This window comes from Pararge aegeria, chromosome 17 (assembly GCF_905163445.1).
Source record: "Pararge aegeria chromosome 17, ilParAegt1.1, whole genome shotgun sequence".
In the NCBI taxonomy this organism is placed as follows: domain Eukaryota; kingdom Metazoa; phylum Arthropoda; class Insecta; order Lepidoptera; family Nymphalidae; genus Pararge; species Pararge aegeria.
This window is the reverse complement of record NC_053196.1, coordinates 14,419,620-14,444,776: the sequence shown is the minus strand read 5'-3', so window position 1 is coordinate 14,444,776 and position 25,157 is coordinate 14,419,620. Positions and strand designations below refer to the sequence as shown.

At 36.3% G+C, this 25,157-nt stretch overlaps 3 protein-coding genes across 4 annotated transcripts; 2 read left to right on the top strand and 1 right to left on the bottom strand.

Moving 5' to 3' along the window:
* The first annotated feature begins 586 nt into the window (after window positions 1-586).
* On the top strand, window positions 587-3,221 carry LOC120631017 (glyoxylate reductase/hydroxypyruvate reductase). Its single transcript, XM_039900407.1, has 3 exons — window positions 587-1,083; window positions 1,594-1,855; window positions 2,505-3,221. Exons 1-3 carry the CDS (start codon window positions 932-934, stop codon window positions 3,138-3,140), a joined length of 1,050 nt encoding a protein of 349 aa, XP_039756341.1. The 5' UTR covers window positions 587-931; the 3' UTR covers window positions 3,141-3,221.
* Window positions 3,222-3,361: 140 nt separating this feature from the next.
* LOC120631018 (thioredoxin domain-containing protein 15) lies at window positions 3,362-4,601 on the bottom strand. The gene is made up of 2 exons (XM_039900409.1): window positions 4,422-4,601; window positions 3,362-4,235 (listed from the first exon to the last, which is right to left on the bottom strand). The coding sequence occupies exons 1-2, from the start codon at window positions 4,471-4,473 to the stop codon at window positions 3,418-3,420; spliced, it is 870 nt and encodes a 289-aa protein (XP_039756343.1). The 5' UTR covers window positions 4,474-4,601; the 3' UTR covers window positions 3,362-3,417.
* Window positions 4,602-6,372: 1,771 nt separating this feature from the next.
* LOC120630981 (sarcoplasmic calcium-binding protein 1) lies at window positions 6,373-24,276 on the top strand. 2 transcript variants are annotated; one of them, XM_039900362.1, is made up of 4 exons: window positions 6,373-6,549; window positions 14,754-14,920; window positions 15,624-15,857; window positions 24,065-24,276. In XM_039900362.1, the coding sequence occupies exons 1-4, from the start codon at window positions 6,498-6,500 to the stop codon at window positions 24,185-24,187; spliced, it is 576 nt and encodes a 191-aa protein (XP_039756296.1). In that variant the 5' UTR covers window positions 6,373-6,497; the 3' UTR covers window positions 24,188-24,276. The 2 variants fall into 2 exon arrangements, with proteins under 2 accessions (XP_039756296.1, XP_039756295.1); XM_039900361.1 differs by having other exon boundaries at window positions 14,754-14,932.
* Window positions 24,277-25,157: the final 881 nt, after the last annotated feature.

Below are 25,157 nucleotides of genomic sequence, written 5' to 3'. Positions count from 1 at the left end.
AAATCAGATCTTCTAATAATGATGAGACTACTTACAGATTTATCTTAAATGTATTTATTATTTAAAAACAAACAAATCAAAATTACTTTATTCCAAATAAACTTTTACAAGCATTTTTGGATATGCAAAGTCGGTTGATGTTTCATGAGACACTGGTAATCCAGACTAAAAGTAAGTAAATCTTAATAATATGTATTATTCAAGTCATATTGACAATAGAGTTATTAGAATATAGGTACTTATATTAGTTAATGAATTTTAACTGATACGGAATGTAGCAATACCAAACTAAAGCATAGGGAAGTAATTTATTATTGCAAATTGCTATGAAAAGCGACGCGTCCAGACACTGTTTGTCTCAGAATAATGAAAATTTGCGTAAACTACTTCACCTCTTCCTTTTAAATCACCAACTAGATCAACTTAGCTGCGTTTTACTGGCGAAAATTTCATAGAACGAAATAATGGTTGTAACCATAGACAATACCATTTGAAATAGCTTGAAACGCAAAGCCGAAATGAATTGATTATAAAAATATATGTTATCGAACGTCAATGTCACTTTGACATTTGTTATCTTATCAGGTGACAGCTCCATGTTTTACTGGCAATCTGGGAAAAATTATAATATATTTTGCTAATACATACACGCGTCCACTGATAACTTTTTCTAATTAAGAGAAACCTGAAGCAATTATCATATTATTATGTCAGGCCTTTCTTTCATTAAGTCAACTAAAGGCAAATTAATACTGGCGACTGTGGCGGCATTACATCTAGCAGTCTACGTCGCAAAACCATCATTTTTCAAGGGCGAAAAAGAGAATAAAGGTTACGACGCGCCGCCAAAGTATCTGCCTTGAGATCTATGTAACCTTCATCAACGCGGAAATTAATTTCACGCTCAAATATCTGACTAAATCAGTGATTCATGAATTATAAAACGCTCGCCGTTTCTGTCTCTAGCTTAGTACGTAGAGGTCTGGTGAACAACTTTTCAAGAAACATGAGCAGCGCAAGATTTCAGGTTTACGTCACGAGGTCGGATATGCCAGAATGTGGCATAGATTTGCTGAAAAAAGAGTAAGTTTAATTTATTCTTAACTGACTTATTACTTTATTAAACCCTGTATAATATAGCCTCTTCTATAGGATAGAAATTTACTTTATTACCAGTAGGCTAGAAACTTTCCTGCTGTAACACCCTGCCTAATGATTGCAAGCAACATAGTTGTATAGATACTTAGAAATATTCATCTTTATGTAATTTGTCACTAAGTAATTTAAGAAGTATAGGTATAGGTAATATTTCAGTTCTATAAACATAAATAATTACTAAAGGAAATGTTTAAATCCACTTTATTATTATAAAGAAGAATTGGTTTGTAAAATTGAATAAGCTAATTTCAGGCAGACAGGTTTTTGCTTTTGATTGCATTGGATAGTCAATTTATTGAATAATGTTCACTATGAACTATATTGTTTAACTGCATGCTATATCATCCTCATGCCAATCCAAATAGTTAATTATAAAACATGTGATTCTTACATTTTTATCATACTTTCTTTCATAATACTACTAATTAATTACAGATGTAATGTAAAGACATGGAAAGATGCATCACCAGTACCTAGAGAAGAATTTCTTAAATCAATTGCAGGCGTGGATGCAATATACTGTTCCCTCAGTGACAAGATAGATGAGGAAGTTCTGGATGCAGCTGGGCCACAACTTAAAGTCATAGGCACTATATCTGTTGGTTACGACCATATCGATTTAAAAGAGTGCAGAAAAAGGGGTGTCAAAATTGGGTACACTCCTAATGTTTTAACTGATGCTACTGCTGAACTAACGGTAACTATAATTGCTTATCTGATTGCTGATGAAAAATAAACTATTATAGAATAATAAACTTTAGACTTACTGCTATCGCTTAAAGCAGTATTATTTAAAATTATACTGCTTTAAGTGATGGTAGTAAACCCCTAGTAATAGAAGTAACATTAATTCACTATTTTATTTCAGAAAATTAAAACCTGTAGCTTAAAAGTACAACCAAATTACATTCACATTTTTTACTCACCCATTATTTTTATTGAAATTAATAATAAACACACACATTGTGTTCCATGTTCACTTAATTCATTATTAGTGAACATAAAATTACCATGGTTACAAAATGGTCAATGTTGATTAAAAGTATTCAAGACAATACATAATCCAATACAAATTTTGTTATAATATGCATTTAGCAAACTTATGTAGGTACTTATTCCTATTAATCATTTAATTTCAATTTGAAGCAAAGTAATATTTTGCTGTACCAAAATATATAAGAAAACTGCCCATGGTAAATAATGACCTTCAACCTCCATGCCTCCATACTAATAATTGTATGTAGTAGTATGATCACAAGATCTATTTCTAGATCTACATAGTTTTAATTTAATGTGATATTAATCTAAAATAGCCTGTGGTTTGATAGTTATTTTATTTATTCCAGATGGCATTATTATTGACCACCTCAAGACGACTGCCAGAAGCGCAGCAAGATGCAAAAACTGGTGGATGGGTATCATGGGCCCCTAAATATATGACAGGGCCAGGCCTTAACGGGGCCACTGTTGGCATGGTGGGTTATGGCAGAATCGGCCAAGCTGTCGCTAGACGCGTCAAGTCCTTCAACACTGCCAAAATATTGTATTTTAGCCGCAGCGAACGAATAGAGGCTTTAGAAGTTGGAGCTATTAAAGTGAGCTTTGATGAACTGCTCAAAGAAAGTGATTTTGTTATAGTCTGTGCCCCATTGGTGCCAGAAACAAAGGAATTGTTTAACAAAAGTGCATTTGAAAAGATGAAACGCAGTGCTGTTTTTGTAAACACTAGCCGTGGTGGATTGCTTGATCAAGATGCTCTAATTTATGCTCTTGAAAATAATATAATTTGGGGTGCAGGTCTAGATGTGACAACTCCAGAACCTTTGCCTCTGGATAGTCCATTATTTAAGCTGAAGAATTGTGTAGTTTTGCCTCACATTGGTAGTGCAACAATCGGTACTAGAAATACCATGAGTGAACTAACTGCAGCAAATATTCTAGCTGCTTTGCATAATGCTGAAATGCCTGCTGAATTGAAGTAGTTCTAGTCTTAAATATAATTTATTTTTCTAACATATAATCAGATGAGGATGATATTAGATTAATAATATAAAAGGTGTTTGATAAAATTGTTTCATTTTTAACAACTTCCGAATTTTTTTATTTTTTATTATTTACTCAGTCTTGAGTAGATCCTTTTAAATTGAACCTTAAATGTTGTTATGAGAATATGATGCATACTTATAATAAAACACACAAAAAATGTATTCCAGCAATAAATTAAACATATATTTACAACCACAACTTATAAATGTATCATTAATCAATGTGCTCATGTTGTGCCTCAGATTCGCGCCAATTCATTTGGACTATTTCCACAATCAATTTCCACCATTTTGATTGCATGAAGTAATAAATTGAACAGATTATAATAAATAACCATGATAGAATAAGGAAATAATCAGTTTCTTTTTCTACAGCACTTGAAACTGGTCCTTGGAAGTCCTTTGATGTGACAAGCAATACTTGAGGATTTTGTCCTGTAATAACATGAACAAATTTGCTAAATAAGTGTATATTGTATTCTGTACCATTGAATTTACCAACTGGTCGTCCATTGTGGAACATTTTTAGTGTTGGCACTCCAACAATTCCATACTGCGCATTTATTCCATGGTATTTCAGAGCATCAAGCCCCACCATTTTTATGTGAGGATAAGATCTTGCTAGAGCATTAAAATGTGGTGCTGCATGTGCACTAAAAGGACAGGCCTTTGCATAAAATAGCACCAATACACAATCAGCCTCAACATCACGACTCTGTATATCGGGTTTCACTTGGAGTAGCTTTGCAAGTGCTGTACCGTTGATAATTTCCACACATGGATCAACATCTGTTTCATAGGTTATCTCTTTACACTTAACAAGTTTACGTGTTTCGTTCACTTTGGTTTTATTGGTATCAATAGTTACATTGGCAAATGTGACTTGGTTGTAAAGATTTGTTAAAGTTTTATTCACATCAGATACAACGTTAGAGAGGAGTGATTCGGATTCGTCGACTGTGGAAAAGTCATTATCGTCCTTTAAAGCATCTGCTTCCTCGTCTATATCAAACTGTGAGGCAATGGGAAGACCTGAAAGTCAAACAATAACGTCTGTGATCCACACATAGCCTTAACAAGTGATACAATTTGTTTTCGGTATGATAATTGCTTATCCAACTAAAAGGAAGGAAATTTACATACAAATTCCTATTTTAAATTGTAAATTATTATTCAAAAAAATCGTAAAGGTTTAATGTATTTACTGTTTAAACTTACTTATAAGCAATATGGCTAGATACAAAGCATTGCTCCTGATAAAATCGTTCATTTTCTCCTATTCTGGTTAGAGAAGAACTTGTAAATTGTATTTACTCTCTAAAAATATTAACTTTATAGAAATCCTGAACAACACTTGCGAAAACACAAAAACATATTTTGACTTTACCTGGGATTGCACTTTTGACACTGTCGTCTATTAATGTCAATACAATTAATTATCTATGTACAGTTGACAGCTGATGTCACCATGGGGGTTAATTGTCGATTATGCCAAGTGTTTGTGTCCTCATTAATAAAATCTTTTATTCTATTAAACGTCGGTTACAATATTTGCTAAAAGTATTGATTTTTATCTCTTTTTATCAGACTGCTTCAAAAGAAAAAGTAATGTTGTTAGGATAAATGTATGTATGTTCTGATGTACTTAAGTATGTATGAATCCTAAATATTTATAGATTATGTTATTAACGTAACTTTAAAAGATAAATTCTGAAAAATAATTTTGAATGATTCTCTGTTCGAAGACACCATTTGCTGAAAAAACCTTATTCAGCAAATGGTGATTATTATTGTTATGAATTAGTTTGCGTTAATCGTCCAAATGTCAATAATTAAGATTACTAAACAGATTTTCATAAGATTTTCAGGGACTAGGGCTAAAAGTACAATAACGTCTAAAACCATTTTCTATTACCAAATAATGTTCATGATGTGATCATGAGCATTAACAAAAATGTAATTTCTACTATCAAATATAAACGTCACACGATGTTGTGGGCGATGGGCGTCGATATAACATTAATTACAGTCGATCTCGACCTTGCAGTTCTACGCTACGCAAACTATTAGCCGTTGTCACTAATAGGGTGAATATGATTTTTAACAAAACTATTATTATGAAAATAAAAAAAGTAGTTGGATCATATTTATAGTTATCACTGGCTTACCGCCATCACTTAAAGCAATATTCATTCATTAATCAAGTAATTAAAAATCCTCTAAAATTTATTTTATAAAAAAAGCTTTCCGTTTCCGATTTATTACTTAAAAGTGTATTTATTCTTTCATTCAATCTGAGACACGTGCCCTGTAGTGGCTGGCAATGGGTTGATCGTGATGATTCGTGACGATGCGATGGTAATATAGTTGGTAGTTCACCCTCCAGTGCCTACAACCACCTTCTGCTCGACCATAGTGCCTTTCCGAGAGGGCACCAATAAATCTGTGTCACGGTCCGCCTCATTCAGTAGCGCCCAACCACCTTGGACTGCTAAGCGAGCGAGAGGTATATATGAAAACCATCGGCTATAAACAGAGCAACAAAAAACACGTCTTGCAACGTGCCGCACTGTGTTTATCAACCTGGCGTAGCCCAAGTGCCCGTTATTACACCATAAAATACAGCCCGGAACACAGCATTGCATTTGCTTTGAACCCCCTCCCCCCCATTCAAAAATTAAATTGAAGTTCTGGCTTCAGTATTGGTTTTAGAAGGCCCTCTAGAAAAGTTTTTAAGAAATCTTCAACGTACAAATTTCGAACTACTTACTACCTATAAAGCCCAATCATTTCATTTCAATCAAACAGCCGATTGATTGTCATACTACGGCAAATCAGCCGCGGACGATCTGACCTCACAAGAAGCTCTACTTCAACTTACTTTATAACACAATTTGTGCGTACAATAAATAAAACAAGCGCTGGAGATTTGCTATATGATGATGAAGATGACGGCGCGGACCGTATGGATATAGACGAGTAGTTCCTGCATATTGTCCAATTTTTTGTAACAGATTATAGTCACCCCAACAATACGTTGCCAAGCTCAAATGTAAACCTAATGGACACTCCACGAATTACTATAGCGTAGATATATTTAGGGAGTATATTGGTATCGGATCGTGACGCGTCGCATCTCAATATTGTCTTGACCCGACCGGACGAAGCCGCCTGCCAGTCGTTCGCCGACAGGCATCGCGCCTCTCGACCGTTTAGTGGCTGGGCAAGTCAACTCGCGCAAGTACTTGACAGAAAACAAAGTAACGTAAAGTGTTCAAGACTCAAGTTATAAACATGGCGTATTCCTGGGATAACAGAGTCGCTTTTGTGGTGCGATACCTTTACGGTGAGTTTTTGGCAATAGATTGTTCCCTACTCGATCCTTAAGCAGTTTTAGGGATAGCCTTTTACACATGTGGATTCCTGGATTCCTAGCAGTAATATTTATTAGAAACTTCTTCATTTTGAACACATTTATTTTAAAAAGAGGTTATAATAATTTGATTATTTAATTATTCTGATTTTGATATATTTTGGCGGTTCATATCTACCGCATCGGTGACGAATCAGCATTTACAGCTGTACCGTGGGTCCAATGGGTTCAATTAAGAGTTTAATTTACGGCACTATGCCACATAGGAACCTATATAAATCAAACATAAATATACAGGACAAAAATATGTAGTCAATGGACTTTGCAAGGGGCGTGCAAACACAAGCTTTGCTTACTTTGGGGCTAGATGGCTATGTGTGTATGGTCGTAGTATGTATATATATATATCAAAATTAAAGAATAGGTATACTTAGTGTAGCTTCACAATATATTTATAATAATATAGTATTTGTAAGACAACATATTAGTCTTTATAAACAAAAAGTGGACATAAACAGTCGACTTACAAGCAATGGTCATAAATTAGTGTCATCTGCATACTGTCTGCGTAAGGTACAGCGATCATTTGTGGGATTGACTATACGCTTTTATAATATGATTCCTAAGGTGATTTTGGACCTGCCAATGCACAAGTTTAAAGAATTTGTTAAAACACATTTATTACAGCGAGGTTACTATACAATTGATGAATTTTTTAATGACAAGGTTGCTTGGAAGCATCCGGCTCCGCTTTCAGCTCTCACAAGATAGAAAAATGAATGTTAAAATGCAAAATGTAAATTGTTGATGTTGGAAAAGAGCAACTGCTGAGTTTCTTGCCGGCTTCTTCTCGGTAGAATCTGCCTTCCGAACCGGTGGTAGAATCACTACAAACAGACAGACTTGACGTTTCAAAAGTGCTTATATTAGGCCTACTTGAAATAAATGAATTTTGAATTTTGAATTTTGAATTTTGATGTAGCTTTCGAATGTTATCACAATAAACTGGTCTGTGAGAGGTTTTTTTATACCACTACACTGGATTGCACTCTTGTAATCCGGGTTAACAGTCTAAGGTAACTAGTAAGGCTAACCAGTTAGGGGTATGAGTTATTTATAACGCTAAATGGCTTCGCTTTCTTTGCCGGTTGGGTCGCAACGAGCAAAGCCTAATTCAGAAAATTATAAATCCCAAATTTTCCCCGACGGTGAACACTAAAACTGAAACTCTTAATTATATTCTACCCGACTCCTACAGGGCGGCGAACAAGGCCTATATGAATAATGATTCTTTGAATTCGAATTTCAAAGTCAAAGTAAAAAATTTTCTTTATTCAAATATGGACATAGATGGCACTTCTGATGCTTACATTACATGTAAAATATGACATAGAAGTTATCTGATGGTGATAAATAAATTCGTCAACTTAAAACTAAAGCTACGATGGTTCCAAACGCGCCCTGGTCTAAGAAGAAGCAATTTGACAACGACTCTAGAATCAACTGCTGGCTGATTGGAAGCAGCCAGCTTCGCTCTCACTCCCGCACGATAGAAAAATGATTGTAAATGTTGATGATGGAAAACAGCAACTACTGAGTTTTGTTTCCGGCTCGGTAGATTGTGCTTTCAGAACCGGTGGTAGAGTCCCTACAAACAGACATTCTTGACGTTTCAAAAGTGTCTATAAAGTCCTACTTGAAATAAATGAATTTTGAATTTTACTTTAAATCTCGGATAAACAGATATTGTTGGCGGATGCAACTGCTAGGAATAAAAATGATCGATCCGGTAATATTCTCGGGAAGCTCTTCATTAGGGCGGTGGACGGGGGTCATCAATCTCTTGTCAGTTCTCAGTTGTCAAGCTCGCAAGGAAGTGCCACTGTCAATTTATTTCCACTGAGGCCATCTAGGTACATCTTCACTAACTAATATAACCATGGAAGCGGTGATAGCCTAGTCGTAAGGAGTCCGGGGTACCCAATTCGAATCCCAGCAAGCACCTCTAACTTTTCGAAGTTATGTACGTTTGAAGCAATTTATATATTGTATAGAAGCAGGCGTTCTGCAGAATTCCATGATATATTATGAAAATTAAGCTTAATTTGCCATACTCCGCGAAAAGCAGGAGAATCTGTATGGTGTAATTTACACTTTCTTCAATCCATATACTCCACACCAAACAGATTAAGCTTAACAGCAAATTAAGCTTAATTTTCATAATACAATTTATATATAACTTTCTTGGTGAAGGAAAACATCGTGACGAAAACCCGCATGCCTGAGAGTTATCTCTCAAAGGTGTGTGGTGGAGACCACAAATCCGCACTAGGCCAGCGTGGTGGACCATGGCCTAAACGCTTCTTATATACACGGCGCCTCCTCCAAGGGTCTCCTCCCCTTGGAGGAGGCGCCTTGCAATGGTCTGGTATTGGGTTGATATGATGATGATGATGAATATAATAATCCGTCACCATCATGGCATCATCCAATACCAATAAGCGTCCCATTTCTAAAAGACCTCCTCTCTCATCAGCTCAACAGCTCTTTTTAAGAATTTTTTTTATTTTTTTATCCCACTACAAGTTAGCTCATGACTGCAATCTCACCTGGTGGTAAGTGATGATGCAGTCTAAGATGGTAGCGGGCTAACCTGTTAGGGAGTATGGTAGTCATACCCCTAATCGGTTTCTACGCTTAATCGCACCAGAACACTCAATCGCTTAGCGGCACGTCTTTGTCTGTAGGGTGGTAACCAGCCACAGCCAAAGACTCCCACCAGACCCAACTACAGAAAATTCAGAAATAATAAATTCCCAAATTGCCCCTGCCAGGAATCAAACCCGGGACTTCCTAATGAAATTAACAGCGTTCACAGTTGCGCCAGGGAGGTCGTCAAGTTTCTGATTTCAACTTGTTCCTTTTCATTTATCTATATTTTAACGAGCACTTTTTGTTTGATGCCTGTGTTATTATTGTTTTTTTTTTTAAATTAATAATAATAATAAATATACTATCTAATTTACGTAAGGACCGCCAGCGGCGGTAAAAGCCTCCTCCATATTTTTCCATTTGCACCTGTCCCTTGCAAGAGTACTCCATGTCTTACCCGCAACTTTCGCGATGTCGTCCTCCCATCTTTTCAATGGCCTACCGGGTCTTCTCTTCCAATCCATGGGATGCCAGTTAGTAACAATTTTTGTCCATCTACTATCTTGACATCTTTGAATGTGACCTTACGTAAATTAGATAGTATAAGTACATAAACATTAAAATAGAAAATAAGAATTTAGGATTAAGGAAAATTGTATTTAACTCTATTATATTTAGCCAGTAAGATACTTAATTGTAAGGAATGTAAATAAAGCTTTATTATTATTATTATTATTATATAATAATAATAAATAAATATACTAAAACAATACACACATCGCTATCTAGCCCCTGGGTAGCCTCTTTTGTAATTGTATTTTCCCTACGTGTTTGCTGGTGTAATGCGCTGCGTAAGCGTAAGAAGATCGCTCGTGAACGTGGTAAACGACTGTGCCCACGGTTACTTTACCAAATCGGAATAATCCGCTCGTACTAGTTACCTCCTCCACCTGCGAATCGCTCGTGAACGTGGTAAACGACTGTGCCCACGGTTACTTTACCAACTCGGAATAATCCGCTCGTACTAGTTACCTCCTCCACCTGCGAATCGCTCGTGAACGTGGTAAACGACTGTGCCCACGGTTACTTTACCAACTCGGAATAATCCGCTCGTACTAGTTACCTCCTCCACCTGCGATCTTAACTCTGGTGTTATTGTTGTTGTTGTTGTTGTTGTTTTTGTTGTAAATATGTTTCTCATATTTTTCTCATCCACACAAGTACGTAAAACTGAATTAAGTAGTAATAATAATTTATTGAATTAAGTTTTGCATTAAAATATTTTATTTGACTAAGTGCATTTTATAAGAACTACTAGCGTACCCAGCCCGCTTCGCCGGGCTAGAATATCATCATAGTAAATAAAAGCTGTATTTAACAGTTTGACAGTTCAAAAATAGGAGTGCTCCGATCGTCACCAAACTTTACAGGATTACTCGCCAGGTCAATCCGGAGATTCCGTGAAAGTTGCATTGAAATCGGTCCAGCCGTTTCGGAGCCTATACGGAACATACCCACACATTTTCTCTTTTATATATATATAGATAGATAAGATCGAGAACCTAAGGGAAATTAAAAGAATTACAACTTTAATAAATATTCTAATCACCCCGAACTTTCTCGAAGTCGGTAACAAGCTAAACTCAACAAATCATCTATAGCTACCCTTTGTTTAATTTATCTTGACTAATTATTCCGAGCCAACAGATTAGTTTGCAATTACCGACGCGTGTTAACTGATGGAGTTAACTAATCAGAAGCTAATGCCAATATCTATTTATTAGTAGGCATTATGTAGATATTGAAATTACGAAATAGTTATGACCAATGACATTTTAAACTTTAGGTGCGGACTTCTCTCCATTCCGTCCCTCATGACTCAATACCTACGCAAGACTTTCAGTGTCTGGATGTGTATCTGTATATTATAAGTATTTATGTATACTATTGTTAACTTCTAATCGAAATTCAACCGTAATTAATTTAAATTATGAGTTTGAACATCATTAAGGTTTGTCAAAGACTATATATACCTACTTCTTTAGTCACAGATTTCGCCAAGGCTACACTGTCAATTGTCTGTTTTTTTTCAAACAAATTATAATTAAAAATTATTTTAAAAGAGTAGGAATATATATGCGTGTTTGTGTCAAATACACAACGCTTTACGCGTGTTATGTTTTTTTTGCTGATTTAATGTAAACAACCAATAACTTTCCTAAGTTATGTGCGTTTTAAGTAATTTAAATATCATTTGCTCCAACGTTGAAGGAAAACATTGTGAGGAAACCTGCATGCCTGAGAGTTCTACATAATGTTCTCAAGGGTGTGTGTAGCCCACCAATACGCTCTGGGCCAGCGTGGTGGACTACGGCCTTAACCCCTGCTCATTGCGAAGACATTGATGATGATGATTGAAGATAAAAGACCGATACGCGTATAGTACCAAAGCTACACGACACGTAAATATACTACGAATAAATAAATAAATATACTACGACAATACACACATCGCCACCTAGCCCCAAAGTAAGCGTAGCTTGTGTTATGGGTACTAAGATGACTGATGAATATTTTTTTTTATAAATTATATATACATAAATACTTAGAAAATACATATAAACACCCAGACACGGAAAAACACTTATTGCTCATCACACAAACATTTTCCAGTTGTGGGAATCGAACCCACGGCCTTGGACTCAGAAAGCAGGGTCGCTGCCCACTGCGCCAGTCGGCCGTCAAAGGTTTTTAATATATTGACAGGAGTCACTTGGTTTCAATTTTGCATTTGATATTAGGGCTGTATGAGTTGTATCTGATTTCTCTCAGTAAAACCTATGGCAGTGGTTTACTCAAAAACTATTAGCGTTTCGGTTTCACAGATAAGTGTTTAAACACACTATGCCGAAAATACGCGTCCGAAGTTCCGTGGCTGATTTTACGTTCCGACGCATTCGGCTGATATGACACACGATAAGAGCCGAATTTACGCGGCAGAAATTCAGTTGTGTAACTAGGTGTGGGCAATCAGGGTCTAGAGCGTGTTATCAACATAGCATGTAAAACAAAGTGATCTTGTTAAGGTTCCGTTTTTCCTTTTGAGGTGCGAAACCCGAAAAATTGACTATTTTACAGTAATAGCAATTGCTGAGGCCTTACAAGAGGATAAATACAGAAAAGAAATGAAGAATGGTGCACCCATTGAATTCTACGAGCCTCCCTACCCCCAGATCTTTGTCGACAATCGTACCGAACTTTGGTCGCGTATAATGTGTTGTTATAAAAAACATTGCCGCCGAATCGGTGCCAAACTTACGCCCGACCGAAGTTCGACTGTACGCTATAACGCGACTTAATTTCGGTTTAGTGTGTCATCAGTAATAAAATATCTTGCAGGCGTAGTCACGATGAACTTCGGTCGCGTATTTTCGGTATGGTGTTTAAACACTAAGTGTCAGACACAGTAAATAATGTATTTTTAAATCCTGTGAAGTAATATTTCGGTTTTATTTACACGGATAGATCTGTCCGTCTATAAACTGAGGACATTCATCTCAGACGAAATAAATCATTCAACTACGTACAATATTGCACAGTGCGGTCACTATGTAATGATAAATAGACATGAGAAAATTTAAAACTCGTTAATAGTGTGGTTGCGAAATGGCTTGGTTTTGGCATACGTCTTGCCATTGTTTACTCGTACCGGCCAAGTCTAGATTACCAATTTGACCGTTGCGACATCTAAATGAGTATATTTTTCTAATTAATACGACTAGATTATAAAGATGTCTGTTCGTAGAGCCAATTTTTTAAATTAATTACCTTAAGTTGTTCCGCATGTAAGAGCCATTTTTGATTTTTTTAATTGACAGTGGGTGGGTAGGTAAGTAATAAATAATATTAATTAAAAATAACAACTTACTACAAATGATTTAACTGCCTCGTCAGCCTTGTAGTTAGCTTGTTCGACTAAGGGTCACGAGGTTCTAGGTTTGATTCCCAGGCAAAAAAAAACATTTATTTATTCAGTTAGCCTCTGACTGCAATCCCACCTGTTGGTAAGTGATGATGCAGTCTAAGATGGTATCGAGCTAACGGGTATAGCAGTTATATTACACCCATACTCCTAATCGGTTTCTTCGCGACATCGTACTGGAACGCTAAATCGCACATCGTCACGTCTGTCAGTAGGGTGGTAAGCTGGTAACTAGCCACCAGTGGCGTGCACTCCATACATGCACAAAAGCACTGCATACCTTAACATTGATATATAACTCGTAAAGGAGGAGAATTTGTGCCGTTTTATGCAATTTTCCTAGTGTATGCATACCCTGGTAAGAAACCCAGAGCACGCCACTGCTAGCCACGGCAGAAGCCTCCCACCAGACCAGACCAGAGACAATACAGAAATAATAAATTCCAAATTTCCCCTACCAAAGAGTTTACCGCTGCGCCAAAGAGATCGTCAAAATTGTTTATGTTATATTTTGAGTTAGGAAATTGGTTTTCTTCACTCGAGCTATGCTTGGAGTAACTCACCGTTATCAAATAAAAAATGAGAGAATCACCAAATGAGATTTGAATAAAGAAATACTACTCTTTGTCGCAACGGTCGGATCGCAATCGACGCGACGGTTGGCCCATGTGTGGAACCTTCGACTGAAGTACGATTTACTTCTTTACATACTCAACCTCGGTCTGGTCACCTATTTCGATGAATATAATTAAGTCCGACGTAATGGAGAAACAAGCAATAAGATTTGCCAGTTTATAAACAAAGATGCTGCCAAAGTATCCTAACGATGTCTGGAACCGTGAATGACTGACGTTTCCGGGTAATTTCCAATCAACAACGTAGTTTGTACACATTAATGGTTAACCTAAAGAAACCGAAACGTATCTACTCGCCTGTTTATTGACCCCCTTTTTTTGGCGTGGTGGATAAGCTTAATTTTGAGCAGGACATGTGCGACTCGTATACCCAAAATTAAAACCACCATCTCTATATATACTACGACAATACACACATCGCTATCTAGTCCCAAAGTAAGTGTAGCTTGTGTTATGAGTAGTACATCTTAATACTGATGAATACTTTTATGAATAATATACATAAATACTTATAATCTATAAAGAAAGTTGTGGTATATATATATATATATATATATATATATAAAAGAAAGTTGTGTTAGTTACACCATTTATAACTCAAGAACGGCTGGACAAATTTTTATGATATTTGTTTTGTTGGTCTCCTCTTAGAACGGAATAATTATTAAAATATAACATTGATAAAAAAAAATATCCGCGGTACGAAGTTCGCCGGGTCAACTAGTATATATATATACAACTAGTATATACATACAAATATACCCAGACACTGAAAAACATTAATGTTCATCACACAAACATTTTCCAGTCGTGGGAACCGAACCCAAGCCCTTAGACTTAGAAAACAAGGTGCCCACTGCGCCAATCGGCCGTCTGAGGTAGTACTAACATACAAATTTCCTTTACAGATATCGACAACAACGGCTACCTGGATGCCCACGATTTCCACTGCCTCGCGCTACGAACTTGTGTGCTCGAAGGCAAAGGCGACTGCAGTGCCACCCGCCTCCAGAAGTACCAGCACATCATGTTAAGCCTGTGGGAGGAGATCGCGCAATTGGCAGACTTCGACAAGGTGCCAGACTATGTCGGTTACACATCACATTCAGTTCTAGCTCTGTCGGTGTAGCCTTTGCTTTACGTGGCAGTGGCATCTTGGATAGCATAGACTATAGACTTCTTCTAGAACTATCAATAGAGCATTTACATTTTACAATAACACTAGAACGCAATAAATTAAAAACGAATATTTTAACCAATATTTTCCGTAAATTAACTAAATATAAGTAATTAAATAATACTAGTATAACTATTTTAATCCTCACTAAAATAAATTGAAATTAAGTATTTTCAGTCATTTCAATGATCTATCAATAAAAAAAAACATTCTTTTCTGTAGGAAACATTGTGAAAAGGATACTTTTAAACAAGACAATAGATTTTAATATACTATTCTACCATCATTGAAATATAATTTAATCATTAGGAATACAGTGACCTATTAATGATGTGGCATACCTACCTACAGACTTAAATATCAAGTCAAAAACTTTGTTGTGATGAAAAATAAACTATAGCTTTCTTTAGATGCTGTCGTAATTAAAAATAACATAACCAACCATTTAATCGTTTACTTTATAGGATACACTTCACATATTGCATGTTATTATTAATTGCCTAATTCAAACAAGCACGCAATGCTGCAGCGCACGCTTGCCGCTTTATATTTTATTCTCAAAAAATAGATTCTTTGTCTATGGTCACTTACTTTTTTTTAGGATGGCGTGGTAACGGTTGAGGAATTTAAAAATGCAGTCCAAAATAGCTGTATAGGACGAAAGTATGAAGATTTTCCACAGGCTTTAAAAGCTTTCATAGAGACAAACTTCAGGATGATCGACATTAATACAGATGGGATCATCGGCATCGAGGAGTTTAGATACGACTGCGTACAGAGAATGGTAGTTGAAGACATCAAAGAAATAGATGAAGCATTCAATTCGTTGTTAAATGTGAGTAGTCGATCTTATTGATCTTAATTTAAAATTTAGAGTAATATTGGTATTTTGGTCGCCGCGTGGTCACTGCAGATCAGAATACAGTTGTCACCTAATCCCGCGGGTGTCGTAGGGACTATAACAGAAAAGGAGCAGCAGCGTACTCTGCCCCGTGTTATGATTCTCCCATTGGGAGAGGACTTTACTCCAGAAGTGGACTGTTGTAGGCAGTGGCGTGCATAGAGGGTATGGACAGGGTATGCAGATGATATAAAATGAAGAAAATCTCCAGTTGAGGCAGTAAGCATTGTAAGAGTTATAAAAAGCCTACCCTTAAGTATTTATAACTCGTATTGGAGTTTGTCTTCACTTTTTATCATGTGCATACACTCATGCACGCCACTGGTTTTAGGCTATTGACGATCAGTTCTGACGGTTAATACTCCATTCAAAATTTAAGATTTAAGCTAAACGCTTTCGCTGAATCGCCTTCATGAAAACTTACACTAAAGATATCGTACAATTCGGCAGTTTGGACACAATTAATGCAAATTGCACACATTTGCAAAAGTCCAACGCAAATTTGTTTAATAAAATGTATGGATACTATCCCTATATACCCGTCATTATTTGTATCAGAATTGGTGGGTTTGGATACTTTGGAACAAAGGCGTAGGAGGACCTGTCTCTTACACTACTTCTTACTCCTTAACAATAAGGTTAATAATCCAGATGCACTTAGCAATTGCTCGTTAGCTGTGCGAGTGCCTGGTAAAACGGTACGAACTTGCAGGGGAAGATTACCACTATTTTCACTCGATTCGAAATGCTCCAACATTTCGCGCGCTCTCGTTTCTTAATAATATGTTTGCTCAGCACCAACAAATTGACATATCTATTATTGACAGCCGAGTGGCGCAGTGGGCAGCGACCCTGCTTTCTGAGTCCAAGGTCGTGGGTTCGATTCCCACAACTGGAGAATGTTTGTGTGATGAACATGAATGTTTTTCAGTATCTGGGTGTTTATCTGTATATTATAAGTATTTATGTGTATTATATTCATAAAAAAATATTCATCAGCTATCTCAGTACCCATAACACAAGCTACGCTTACTTTTGGGCTAGATGGCGATGTGTGTATTGTCGTAGTATATTTATTTATTATAAGTTTAGCTACGTTCCTAAATTATATTCAGACAAATTAACGAATATTTTTGTAACGCACCTGACTTATATAGTATACGTTTTGGCTAGCTGTAAGTTTACTAAGGATATAAATAAATAAATAAATAAATAAATAAGTAAGTAATAATTAATTCCTATTGCCCCGATTTCTAGTCCTTTTATGATGAGTTTGCTAAATGTCGCTACGTCACGAAGTGCAATAGACAATCAGGTTCTATAAATACACACTTACCCTTTTTGTTTTATTACTAAGTCTCAGAGGAAACACATTTAGGCGGAATCGTAAATAGAAATTGGCAGGCAGGATGGATATAGCTGAATTGACAAATCATGGGCACAGTGTAAATATATAAACTATAAATAAATAACATTTAAATAAATATACTACGACAATACACACATCGCCATCTAGCCCCAAAGTAAGCGTAGCTTGTTTTATGGGTACTAAGAAAACTGATGAATATTTTACGGAGTAATATACACTAGCTGACCCGTGCAACTTCGTCTGCACCAAATCGGTTATTACGGGAAAACACAAATAAAATGACATTTTCTAAAAATGAATCCTAGCTAGATCGATTTATCGCCCCCGAAACCCCCTGTATACTAAATTTCATGAAAATCGTTGGAGCCGATTCCGAGATTCCAATTATATACATAAGAATTGCTCGTTTAAAGATATAAGATAAAGCTACATAGAATATACATATAAACACCCAGACAATGAAAAACATTCATGCTCATCACACAATAATTTTCCAGTAGTGGGAATCGAACCCACGGCCTTGGGCTCGGAAAGCAGGGTCGCTGCAAACTGCGCAAATCGGCCGTTAAACTTATGTTTTACCAGCACGGCTAGCTTGGGCAGACGACAATTATCTCCCCGGGTAACGATAAAAAATTATCTACTCCCACAGCTTTATCAACTCTCAGAGCACTGGCAACCAAGTGGAAATAATATATGTGTAATAATAAACGGTGGTTAACTTCTCCTATTCCATGTTCCCGTGCTTTAGCAGGTGGTCAAGTTAATTATATCCCCTGTAATATAATCCCCTGGATATAATCGGGGGATATAATTTTTGTCTTCTGCCTGTGCTAGCCCTGCTGTAGGTACATTGTAATTTGAAGCGATACGTGCGTAGAGAGTACATTGCCGAAGATCTGTGTGGTGTGGAATATAAGGATTGAAGAAATTATAAATCATACCATACAGATTCTCTTGCTTTTCGCGGAGTATAGCAAATTATAAATTAATTATGTTTAATTAATTAATTTTCATTATATTGTAATTTATTACAAGCGTTCAAATCTAAAATTAAACACCTCTTGAGATTAGAGCGCAAACTAACTGAGATTGCACGCTCCATTCTCCAACTATACCGCGCAATATCCCCTAAGTTGCCTCACAAAGTAAACAAGTCAACCAACTGTTAATTGCATATTAACCTGCAATTAATAAATAAATAAATAAATATACTATGACAATACACACATCGCCATCTAGCCCCAAAGTAAGCGTAGCTTGTTTTATTGGTACTGTGATAGCTGATAATTATTTTTTTATGAATATAATACACATAAATACTTATAATATACAGATAAACACCGAGACACTGAAAAACATTAATGTTCATCACACAAACACTCTCCAGTTGTGGGAATCGAACCCACGGCCTTGGACTCAGAAAGGAGGGTCGCTGCCCAATGCGCCACTCGGCCGTCAATTAATAATGCTCAATTGTTTCATCAGGCCGATATCCATAGTTATATATGGTGCTCAGTGGCGTGCATAGAGGATATGCACAGGGTATGCAGATGATATAAAATCAAGAATATCTCCAGTACGAGTTATAACAAACTTAAGGACAGGCATTGTAAGAGTTATAAAAAGCCTACGCTCAAGTTTTTATAATTCATACTGGAGATTTTATATCATCTGCATACCCTGTGCATACCCTCTATGCACGCCACTGATGGTGCTCATACAATTTAAAACGATTCGTTGTTCAGAACCATCCGTGAATGGATCGGGATAGCTAACGAAGCACAATTTTTTCGTTTCGAGAAATTCAGAAAGATATAGATACATATAATTATTATATGACGAGCACAGATTTAGGAAAATGCATAATCCTCGTTCAGCCATGCAGTGCATTGTGTCCAAAAACAGAGAAAACGCCCCGAGCACTTCTCACTACACACCCGCGGAATTTTGCTGGATCACAAACGTTACGTAACGTAACGTAAATGTTTAGAACCTTAGAGCAAAATTACTGTCAACTGCTAAATGAATGAAGTGAGTAACAGCCTGTTCAAGAAACACTACTAAAGTGGTGTGGTTTTTGATGCTTCAATATTAGTCGTGTACACGGATTCTGTATGTTCTTGATTCTGTGCAAACGAAGTATAATAAGGAAGTTCGTGAATTTTTTAGAATGCTGATGTCGAGTTTCAACAAATCGTAAAAGTTTAATGACCTCACGATGAAATATGTAGTAAGAATTAAAATATAACATTTAATTTTTAATTCCTACTTTTAAAACAAGTATAACATCTAAAATTCTCACTTAATTTTTAAAGCAAACTAGTAAGCATTCAATTGATGAATTTCTTAATGACAATGTTGCTTGGAAGCATCCGGCTCCGCTTTCATCTCTCACAAGATAGAAAAATGAATGTTAAAATGTAAATTGTTGATATTTGAAAAGAGCAACTGGTGAATTTCTTGCCGGCTTCTTCTCGGTAGAATCTGCCTTCCGAACCAGTGGTAGAGTCCCTATGAACAGACAGATCTGACGTTCCAAAAGTGCTTATATTAGGCCTACTTACTTGAAATAAATGAATTTTTATTTTTTTTGTCATATCTTTAGTTTAAAGGACCTATGCTCGTTTTCTCTAACAAAGTAAGAGGCAATGCCTACATAAATAACGCCTAATATGAGGGCATTCCTAAGCAATTACCAACCAAGAGATATTATCTGAGAGTTGGTGAAACTTTTTTTTCTATAGTTATGGCCTAAATCATTAGCCATTCGATTAAGGCCATACCTGGGTTTAGTAAAAACGGTCACTAAACCACCTATCCTCGCCTCATATGTACCTAAATGTGTGTGTGTGATTTCCTAACGATGATTCCTACTTCGGTGTATTACTACTTCACCTACGTTTTTTAATTGAATGGTTGGTAGTATATAAAATCTATCTTTATATGTACTAGATTATTTTTTGGTCATAGACACAACCTTCAAATAACTTCTTCGTCGTCTAATTCTTAGTAGGTTCTTAGTAGGTACCTACCAGTGGCGTGCATAGAGGGTATACACAAGGTATACAAAAATACATGAAGAAAATCTTCAGTACGAGTTATAAAAAACTTAACGATAGGCGTTGTAAGTGTTTTAAAAAGCCTATCCTTAAGTTTTTAATAACTAAGTAGTACCTACTGGAGATTTTCTTCATTTTATATCATAAAATGAAGAAAATCCGTAAGTATACCCTGTGCATACCCTCTATGCACGCCACTGGTAGGTGACTAGGTATATTTGTTATCCCGGAGTAAATGATAGCATATATATCACTTCGGCTCTTATTTAAAATAAACTTTTGATAACTATAAATTCATATTTGCCAGATATTTTATAAAATTGATAAGGATTTTACAAATACCCCAATAATTATTCATTACTTAATAGATAGTTTTCAAGAAACAATTAAAATTATATTTGATTAATAACCAATGTTCATGACGTTGCGTTAGTGGGTATTTTGATTTAAATAACACTGCATTATCGATACACTTCAGTTCTACATGGTCTCGAACGATGCAAAGATACCTCCTGGTGCCTTAGTCGTTTATCACCAGAAATGGGTAAATTTTCGACAGGCGTACCTAGCTACGTTTTAAAGTATTTACCTTACCGTCTTAGTTCGTGGCGAACCAGTAGTTTCCAGTCACGGCCACGGTCATAGGCGAAAGACGTTGTAGACTAACATAACTCGATTCTATTATCTCGTAATATTACGCGATTCTCGGAATACCCCGCGCAGCATTTGGCAAACATATTTAGTTATTTATGTCAATGCCGATACGTCGCTGTTGCAATCGAAATCGGCATTAAATCGTTTGTTATCGCCTATCGGGTGTCGAACTCGGGCGTCTGGCAGTGCTCGGGTACTTTATTTTGGCTTTGCACGAAGGCTTGATGAGGCGATTCTGTTCTCCCAAAAAAGTATATTTAAGAACGGAAAATAGCAAATGTTAGCAGGATAAAGAATAGTAACATCCAAATCATTATCAACACATTAGAGGCCCACTATAAAGCACAGATCTTCTATCAGACAGCGGGTTTGGGCAGCTACCCTGCTTTCTGAGTCCAAGGCGGTTTGATTCCCACAACTGGAAAATGTTTGTGTGATGAAAATGTTTCTCAATGTCTGGGTGTTGATCTGTATATTATAAGTATATCTTCTTCTTAGTCGTTACAGTCTTGACAGACTGGTCATCGGGGTGTTGTGGCTCGCTTTACAATCCTTCGCCACTCTTCTGTAACGGTTGTCTTTCTTGCGCATTCATGTAGAGCCTCGATTGTGGCTTTATAAGTAGGTATTTATGTGTATCATATTCATAAAAATATTCATCAGCAATTTTAGTACCCTTAACACAAGCTACGCTTACTTTGGAGCTATATTGCGATTTGTATATTTGACGGCCGAGTGGCGCAGTGGGCAGCGACCCTGCTTTCTGAGTCCAAGGCCGTGGGTTCGATTCCCACAACTGGAGAGTGTTTGTGTGATGAACATGAATGTTTTTCAGTGTCTGGGTGTTTATCTGTATATTATAAGTATTTATGTGTATTATATTCTAAAAAAAATTATTATCAGCTATCTAAGTACCCATAACACAAGCTACGCTTTGGGGCTAGATGGCGATGTGTGTATTCATGTATTGTCGTAGTATATTTATTTTATTATTTTATTGTAGTAAAAAATGAAGTCAGAATCAGATGGGTTAAGGTCGTAGTCAGCTTGGCGGATTAGTAGACATTGAGGACATTATGAAGAACTTCCAGTCATGCAGGTTTCCTTACGATGTTAAAACAAGTGTAGTAATAGTGGTAGAATCACTACAAACAGACAGACTTGACGTTTCAAAAGTGCTTATATTAGGCCTACTTGAAATAAATGAATTTTGAATTTGAATTTGAATTTGAGTGATGAAGGAAAACATAGTGAGGAAACCTGCATGCCAGGAAGTTCTCGATATCGTTTATTTGTCTTGAGGCCAAACAAATGAATGTGGCATGACGTCGCAAAAGTTTTTCACGCTCTCACATTTAAATGGTGCTTTCAGTTGAAGAGTGAAAAAATAGAAGGAAGTTAGGAAGTCTAACTATTGCGACGTTATGCCACATTTATTTGTAGAGCCCTAAGTATCGTGTTGGGTATGCGGCGGTCTAGTTAGCTTGGCTTTGGCTTTAATTTATCTTCATCACGTCTAAGTTTTCGGAGTTATGTCTGTTTTTAATTAAAGCAATTAAAATATCACTTGATATAACGGTTAACGAAAACATTGTGGGAATCATGGGCACCTGTATGCCTTAGAGTTTCCTTAATGTTCTCAATGGCTTGTGAAATCTGGTAATCCGGACTTGGATAGGTTGTTGGATTGCGACCTGGACGGTTTGCATTCTGAGAGGAGAACCGCAAAAAATTATGATGAAGTGTCCCAAAACTACCCCAACGTTAGTTAGATCCTTTTCGTTTAACTACGAGTACGTCCAATTATCGATTACTCCAAATCTCCTTATAATACACAGATCCTATCGTATATATAAATAATATATGAAATGCGAAAGTTTGTTTGGATGGATGGATGGTTGGTTGGTTGCATGGATGGATGGATGGATGGATGAATGAATAGATGGATGGATGTGTGTCGCTCTTTCACGCAAAAACTGCTGAGCCATTTTGACTAAATTTTAGAATGGAGATAATTATACCCTGGATTAACACAAAGGCTGCATTTTATCCCGGGAAGATGTACGGTTCCCGCAGGATTCATGAAAAACCAAAAATCATCAGCCAATTAACAGCTGGGTGGTGAAAGCGTGTGGCAATACTTGTCCAGTAGGTAAATGATTTTATAGATATCCCCCAGTTCAGTGGAAAAGAGATCAGGCAGTTGGCAATCTACCAAGTAATGCTCGTTACATTTTTATTATCGTGTTGCATAATTTAGCTTGTATTAAGCTTGCTTTTGTAATTTGTTTATTTATTTAAACTTTAGAAGTAAGTAGTTAGTTTTTTTTTATTCCACTACAAGTTTGCCATTGACTGCAATCTCACCTGGTGGTAAGTGATGATGCAGTCTAAGATGGTAGTGGGCTAACCTGTTGGCAGTGGCATGCGTATGGGTTTTAGCAGGAGGATCGCATAAAATTGAAAAATTAATTTGAAGTTTTTTTAATGTTTTGGGTAGGCAATGCATTTGTACTTGAATGAATTTGTACATGAATTGCACCCCACTGCCTGTAAGGGAGTAACGCAGTTATATTAAACCCATACTCCTAATCGGTGTCTACGTGTTATTTGTGGTCAGCTACCACCCTACCGACAAAGACGTGCCGCTAAGCGATTCAGCATTCCGGTACGATATCGCGCAGAAAACGATATGTATGGGTTTCATATAACTGACATACTCCCTAACAGGTTGACCCGCTACAATGGTCGACTGCATCATCATTCACCGCCAGGTGAGATTGCAGTCATTTGATAACTTGTAGTGGGATTAAAAAAAAGTATTAACATATAAGTTGTTATACAATAAACATTAAGCCAAACATTTCGCAGAGTAGGTATAGCAAATTGAGTTTTAATGTTTTTTTTTGGTTTATCATCGAATTCCGCAAAGGTAACCTACCTACTTCTATTCAACATATAAGTTGTTAACTAAAACACTTTAAGCAAACGTCTGAAATAAAGATATTTACTATATGTGATACTTACACTATACTGTGTTAACTGTTACGTTACAGGACGATGATAGAAGAAAAGGTGGCATCGCAATCTCGAGGTATCAGGAGCTCTTCGCGCAGTTCCTTAGCGACAAGAGCGAAGACTGCCCCGCCAAACTGCTCTTCGGACCTTTACAATTATAAGCCTCACCTCACTTCATAGACTAAAAGGAAAAAGATAGACCGACAAACCTGTTAAACAGAAAATATATATATTAAAATAATACATAACATATATAATAATATATATATATATTTTATTTACATATTTGTATAATTTTAAATATTATTTATTGCACCACCTACCTCTTTTCTATGTTTTTTCCTTTTACGCCATTGGTTGCCTGGATGAAATCGCTATGTAGCGATAAGGCCACCAAATTGTACTCTCTTGATATGTATTTATATCTCTGTAACTACTTTTTTTTCTTTGGTGTACAATAATAGTGTATTCATTAAACAGTAAACATCGATGCAATCGATGCGATATTCTACTATTTTCCAGATTGTCCAGATTGTCCAGATTGTCACTTTGTCCTAACAGAGTTCTAATTCTCAGACGTATCAAAATTTTGATACCCCATCGGCAGTGGCGTGCATATAGGTATAAAATTCATAAAAATAATATATAAAATTCAAAAAAATCTACATTAAACAAAATTTTAGGATAGGTTAGTATAATTTTTAAAAAGCCTACCCTATAGTTTTAATAACTCATCTGCATACCCTGTACATACCCTCTATGCACGCCACTGCCATCGGTCATCATAGTAGGACTGTCAAGATTTTTGTCACAAATTGTGTTTCAGAGTGTATTACGATTCAAATGTAAAAAGCCGGGCAAAGTGACTAAATTAGAATTTAATTTACCCACAAGCGACACACGATATTGTGTTGTAGTAATCTTTATTCTATTATAAGGTGATCATATCAGCGTTTGGTTAGTCAATCGAAAGGAGAGTAATTATAACATTGATTGCATTTTAGTCCAATGCAATGGGTGCCACAGATTTCACTTTTATGAATTGTCTATCGATTTCCTTTTGTCTGTGTCTCACCCTAGTGATACTTCGTTGAACTGAAATAATTTATTTATCTACATACATACGTTTAA

Excerpts from the sequence above, each read along its gene's own strand:
- LOC120631017 (XM_039900407.1), top strand. The coding sequence starts at position 932 with ATGAATTATAAAACGCTCGCCGTTTCTGTCTCTAGCTTAGTACGTAGA. Across the intron at positions 1,084-1,593 it reads ATAGATTTGCTGAAAAAAGA|ATGTAATGTAAAGACATGGA; the intron begins GTAAGTTTAATT and ends AATTAATTACAG. Across the intron at positions 1,856-2,504 it reads ATGCTACTGCTGAACTAACG|ATGGCATTATTATTGACCAC; the intron begins GTAACTATAATT and ends TATTTATTCCAG.
- LOC120631018 (XM_039900409.1), bottom strand. The coding sequence starts at position 4,473 with ATGAACGATTTTATCAGGAGCAATGCTTTGTATCTAGCCATATTGCTT. Across the intron at positions 4,236-4,421 it reads TCTAGCCATATTGCTTATAA|GTCTTCCCATTGCCTCACAG; the intron begins GTAAGTTTAAAC and ends TTTGACTTTCAG.
- LOC120630981 (XM_039900361.1), top strand. The coding sequence starts at position 6,498 with ATGGCGTATTCCTGGGATAACAGAGTCGCTTTTGTGGTGCGATACCTT. Across the intron at positions 6,550-14,753 it reads TGTGGTGCGATACCTTTACG|ATATCGACAACAACGGCTAC; the intron begins GTGAGTTTTTGG and ends TTTCCTTTACAG. Across the intron at positions 15,858-24,064 it reads CATTCAATTCGTTGTTAAAT|GACGATGATAGAAGAAAAGG; the intron begins GTGAGTAGTCGA and ends GTTACGTTACAG.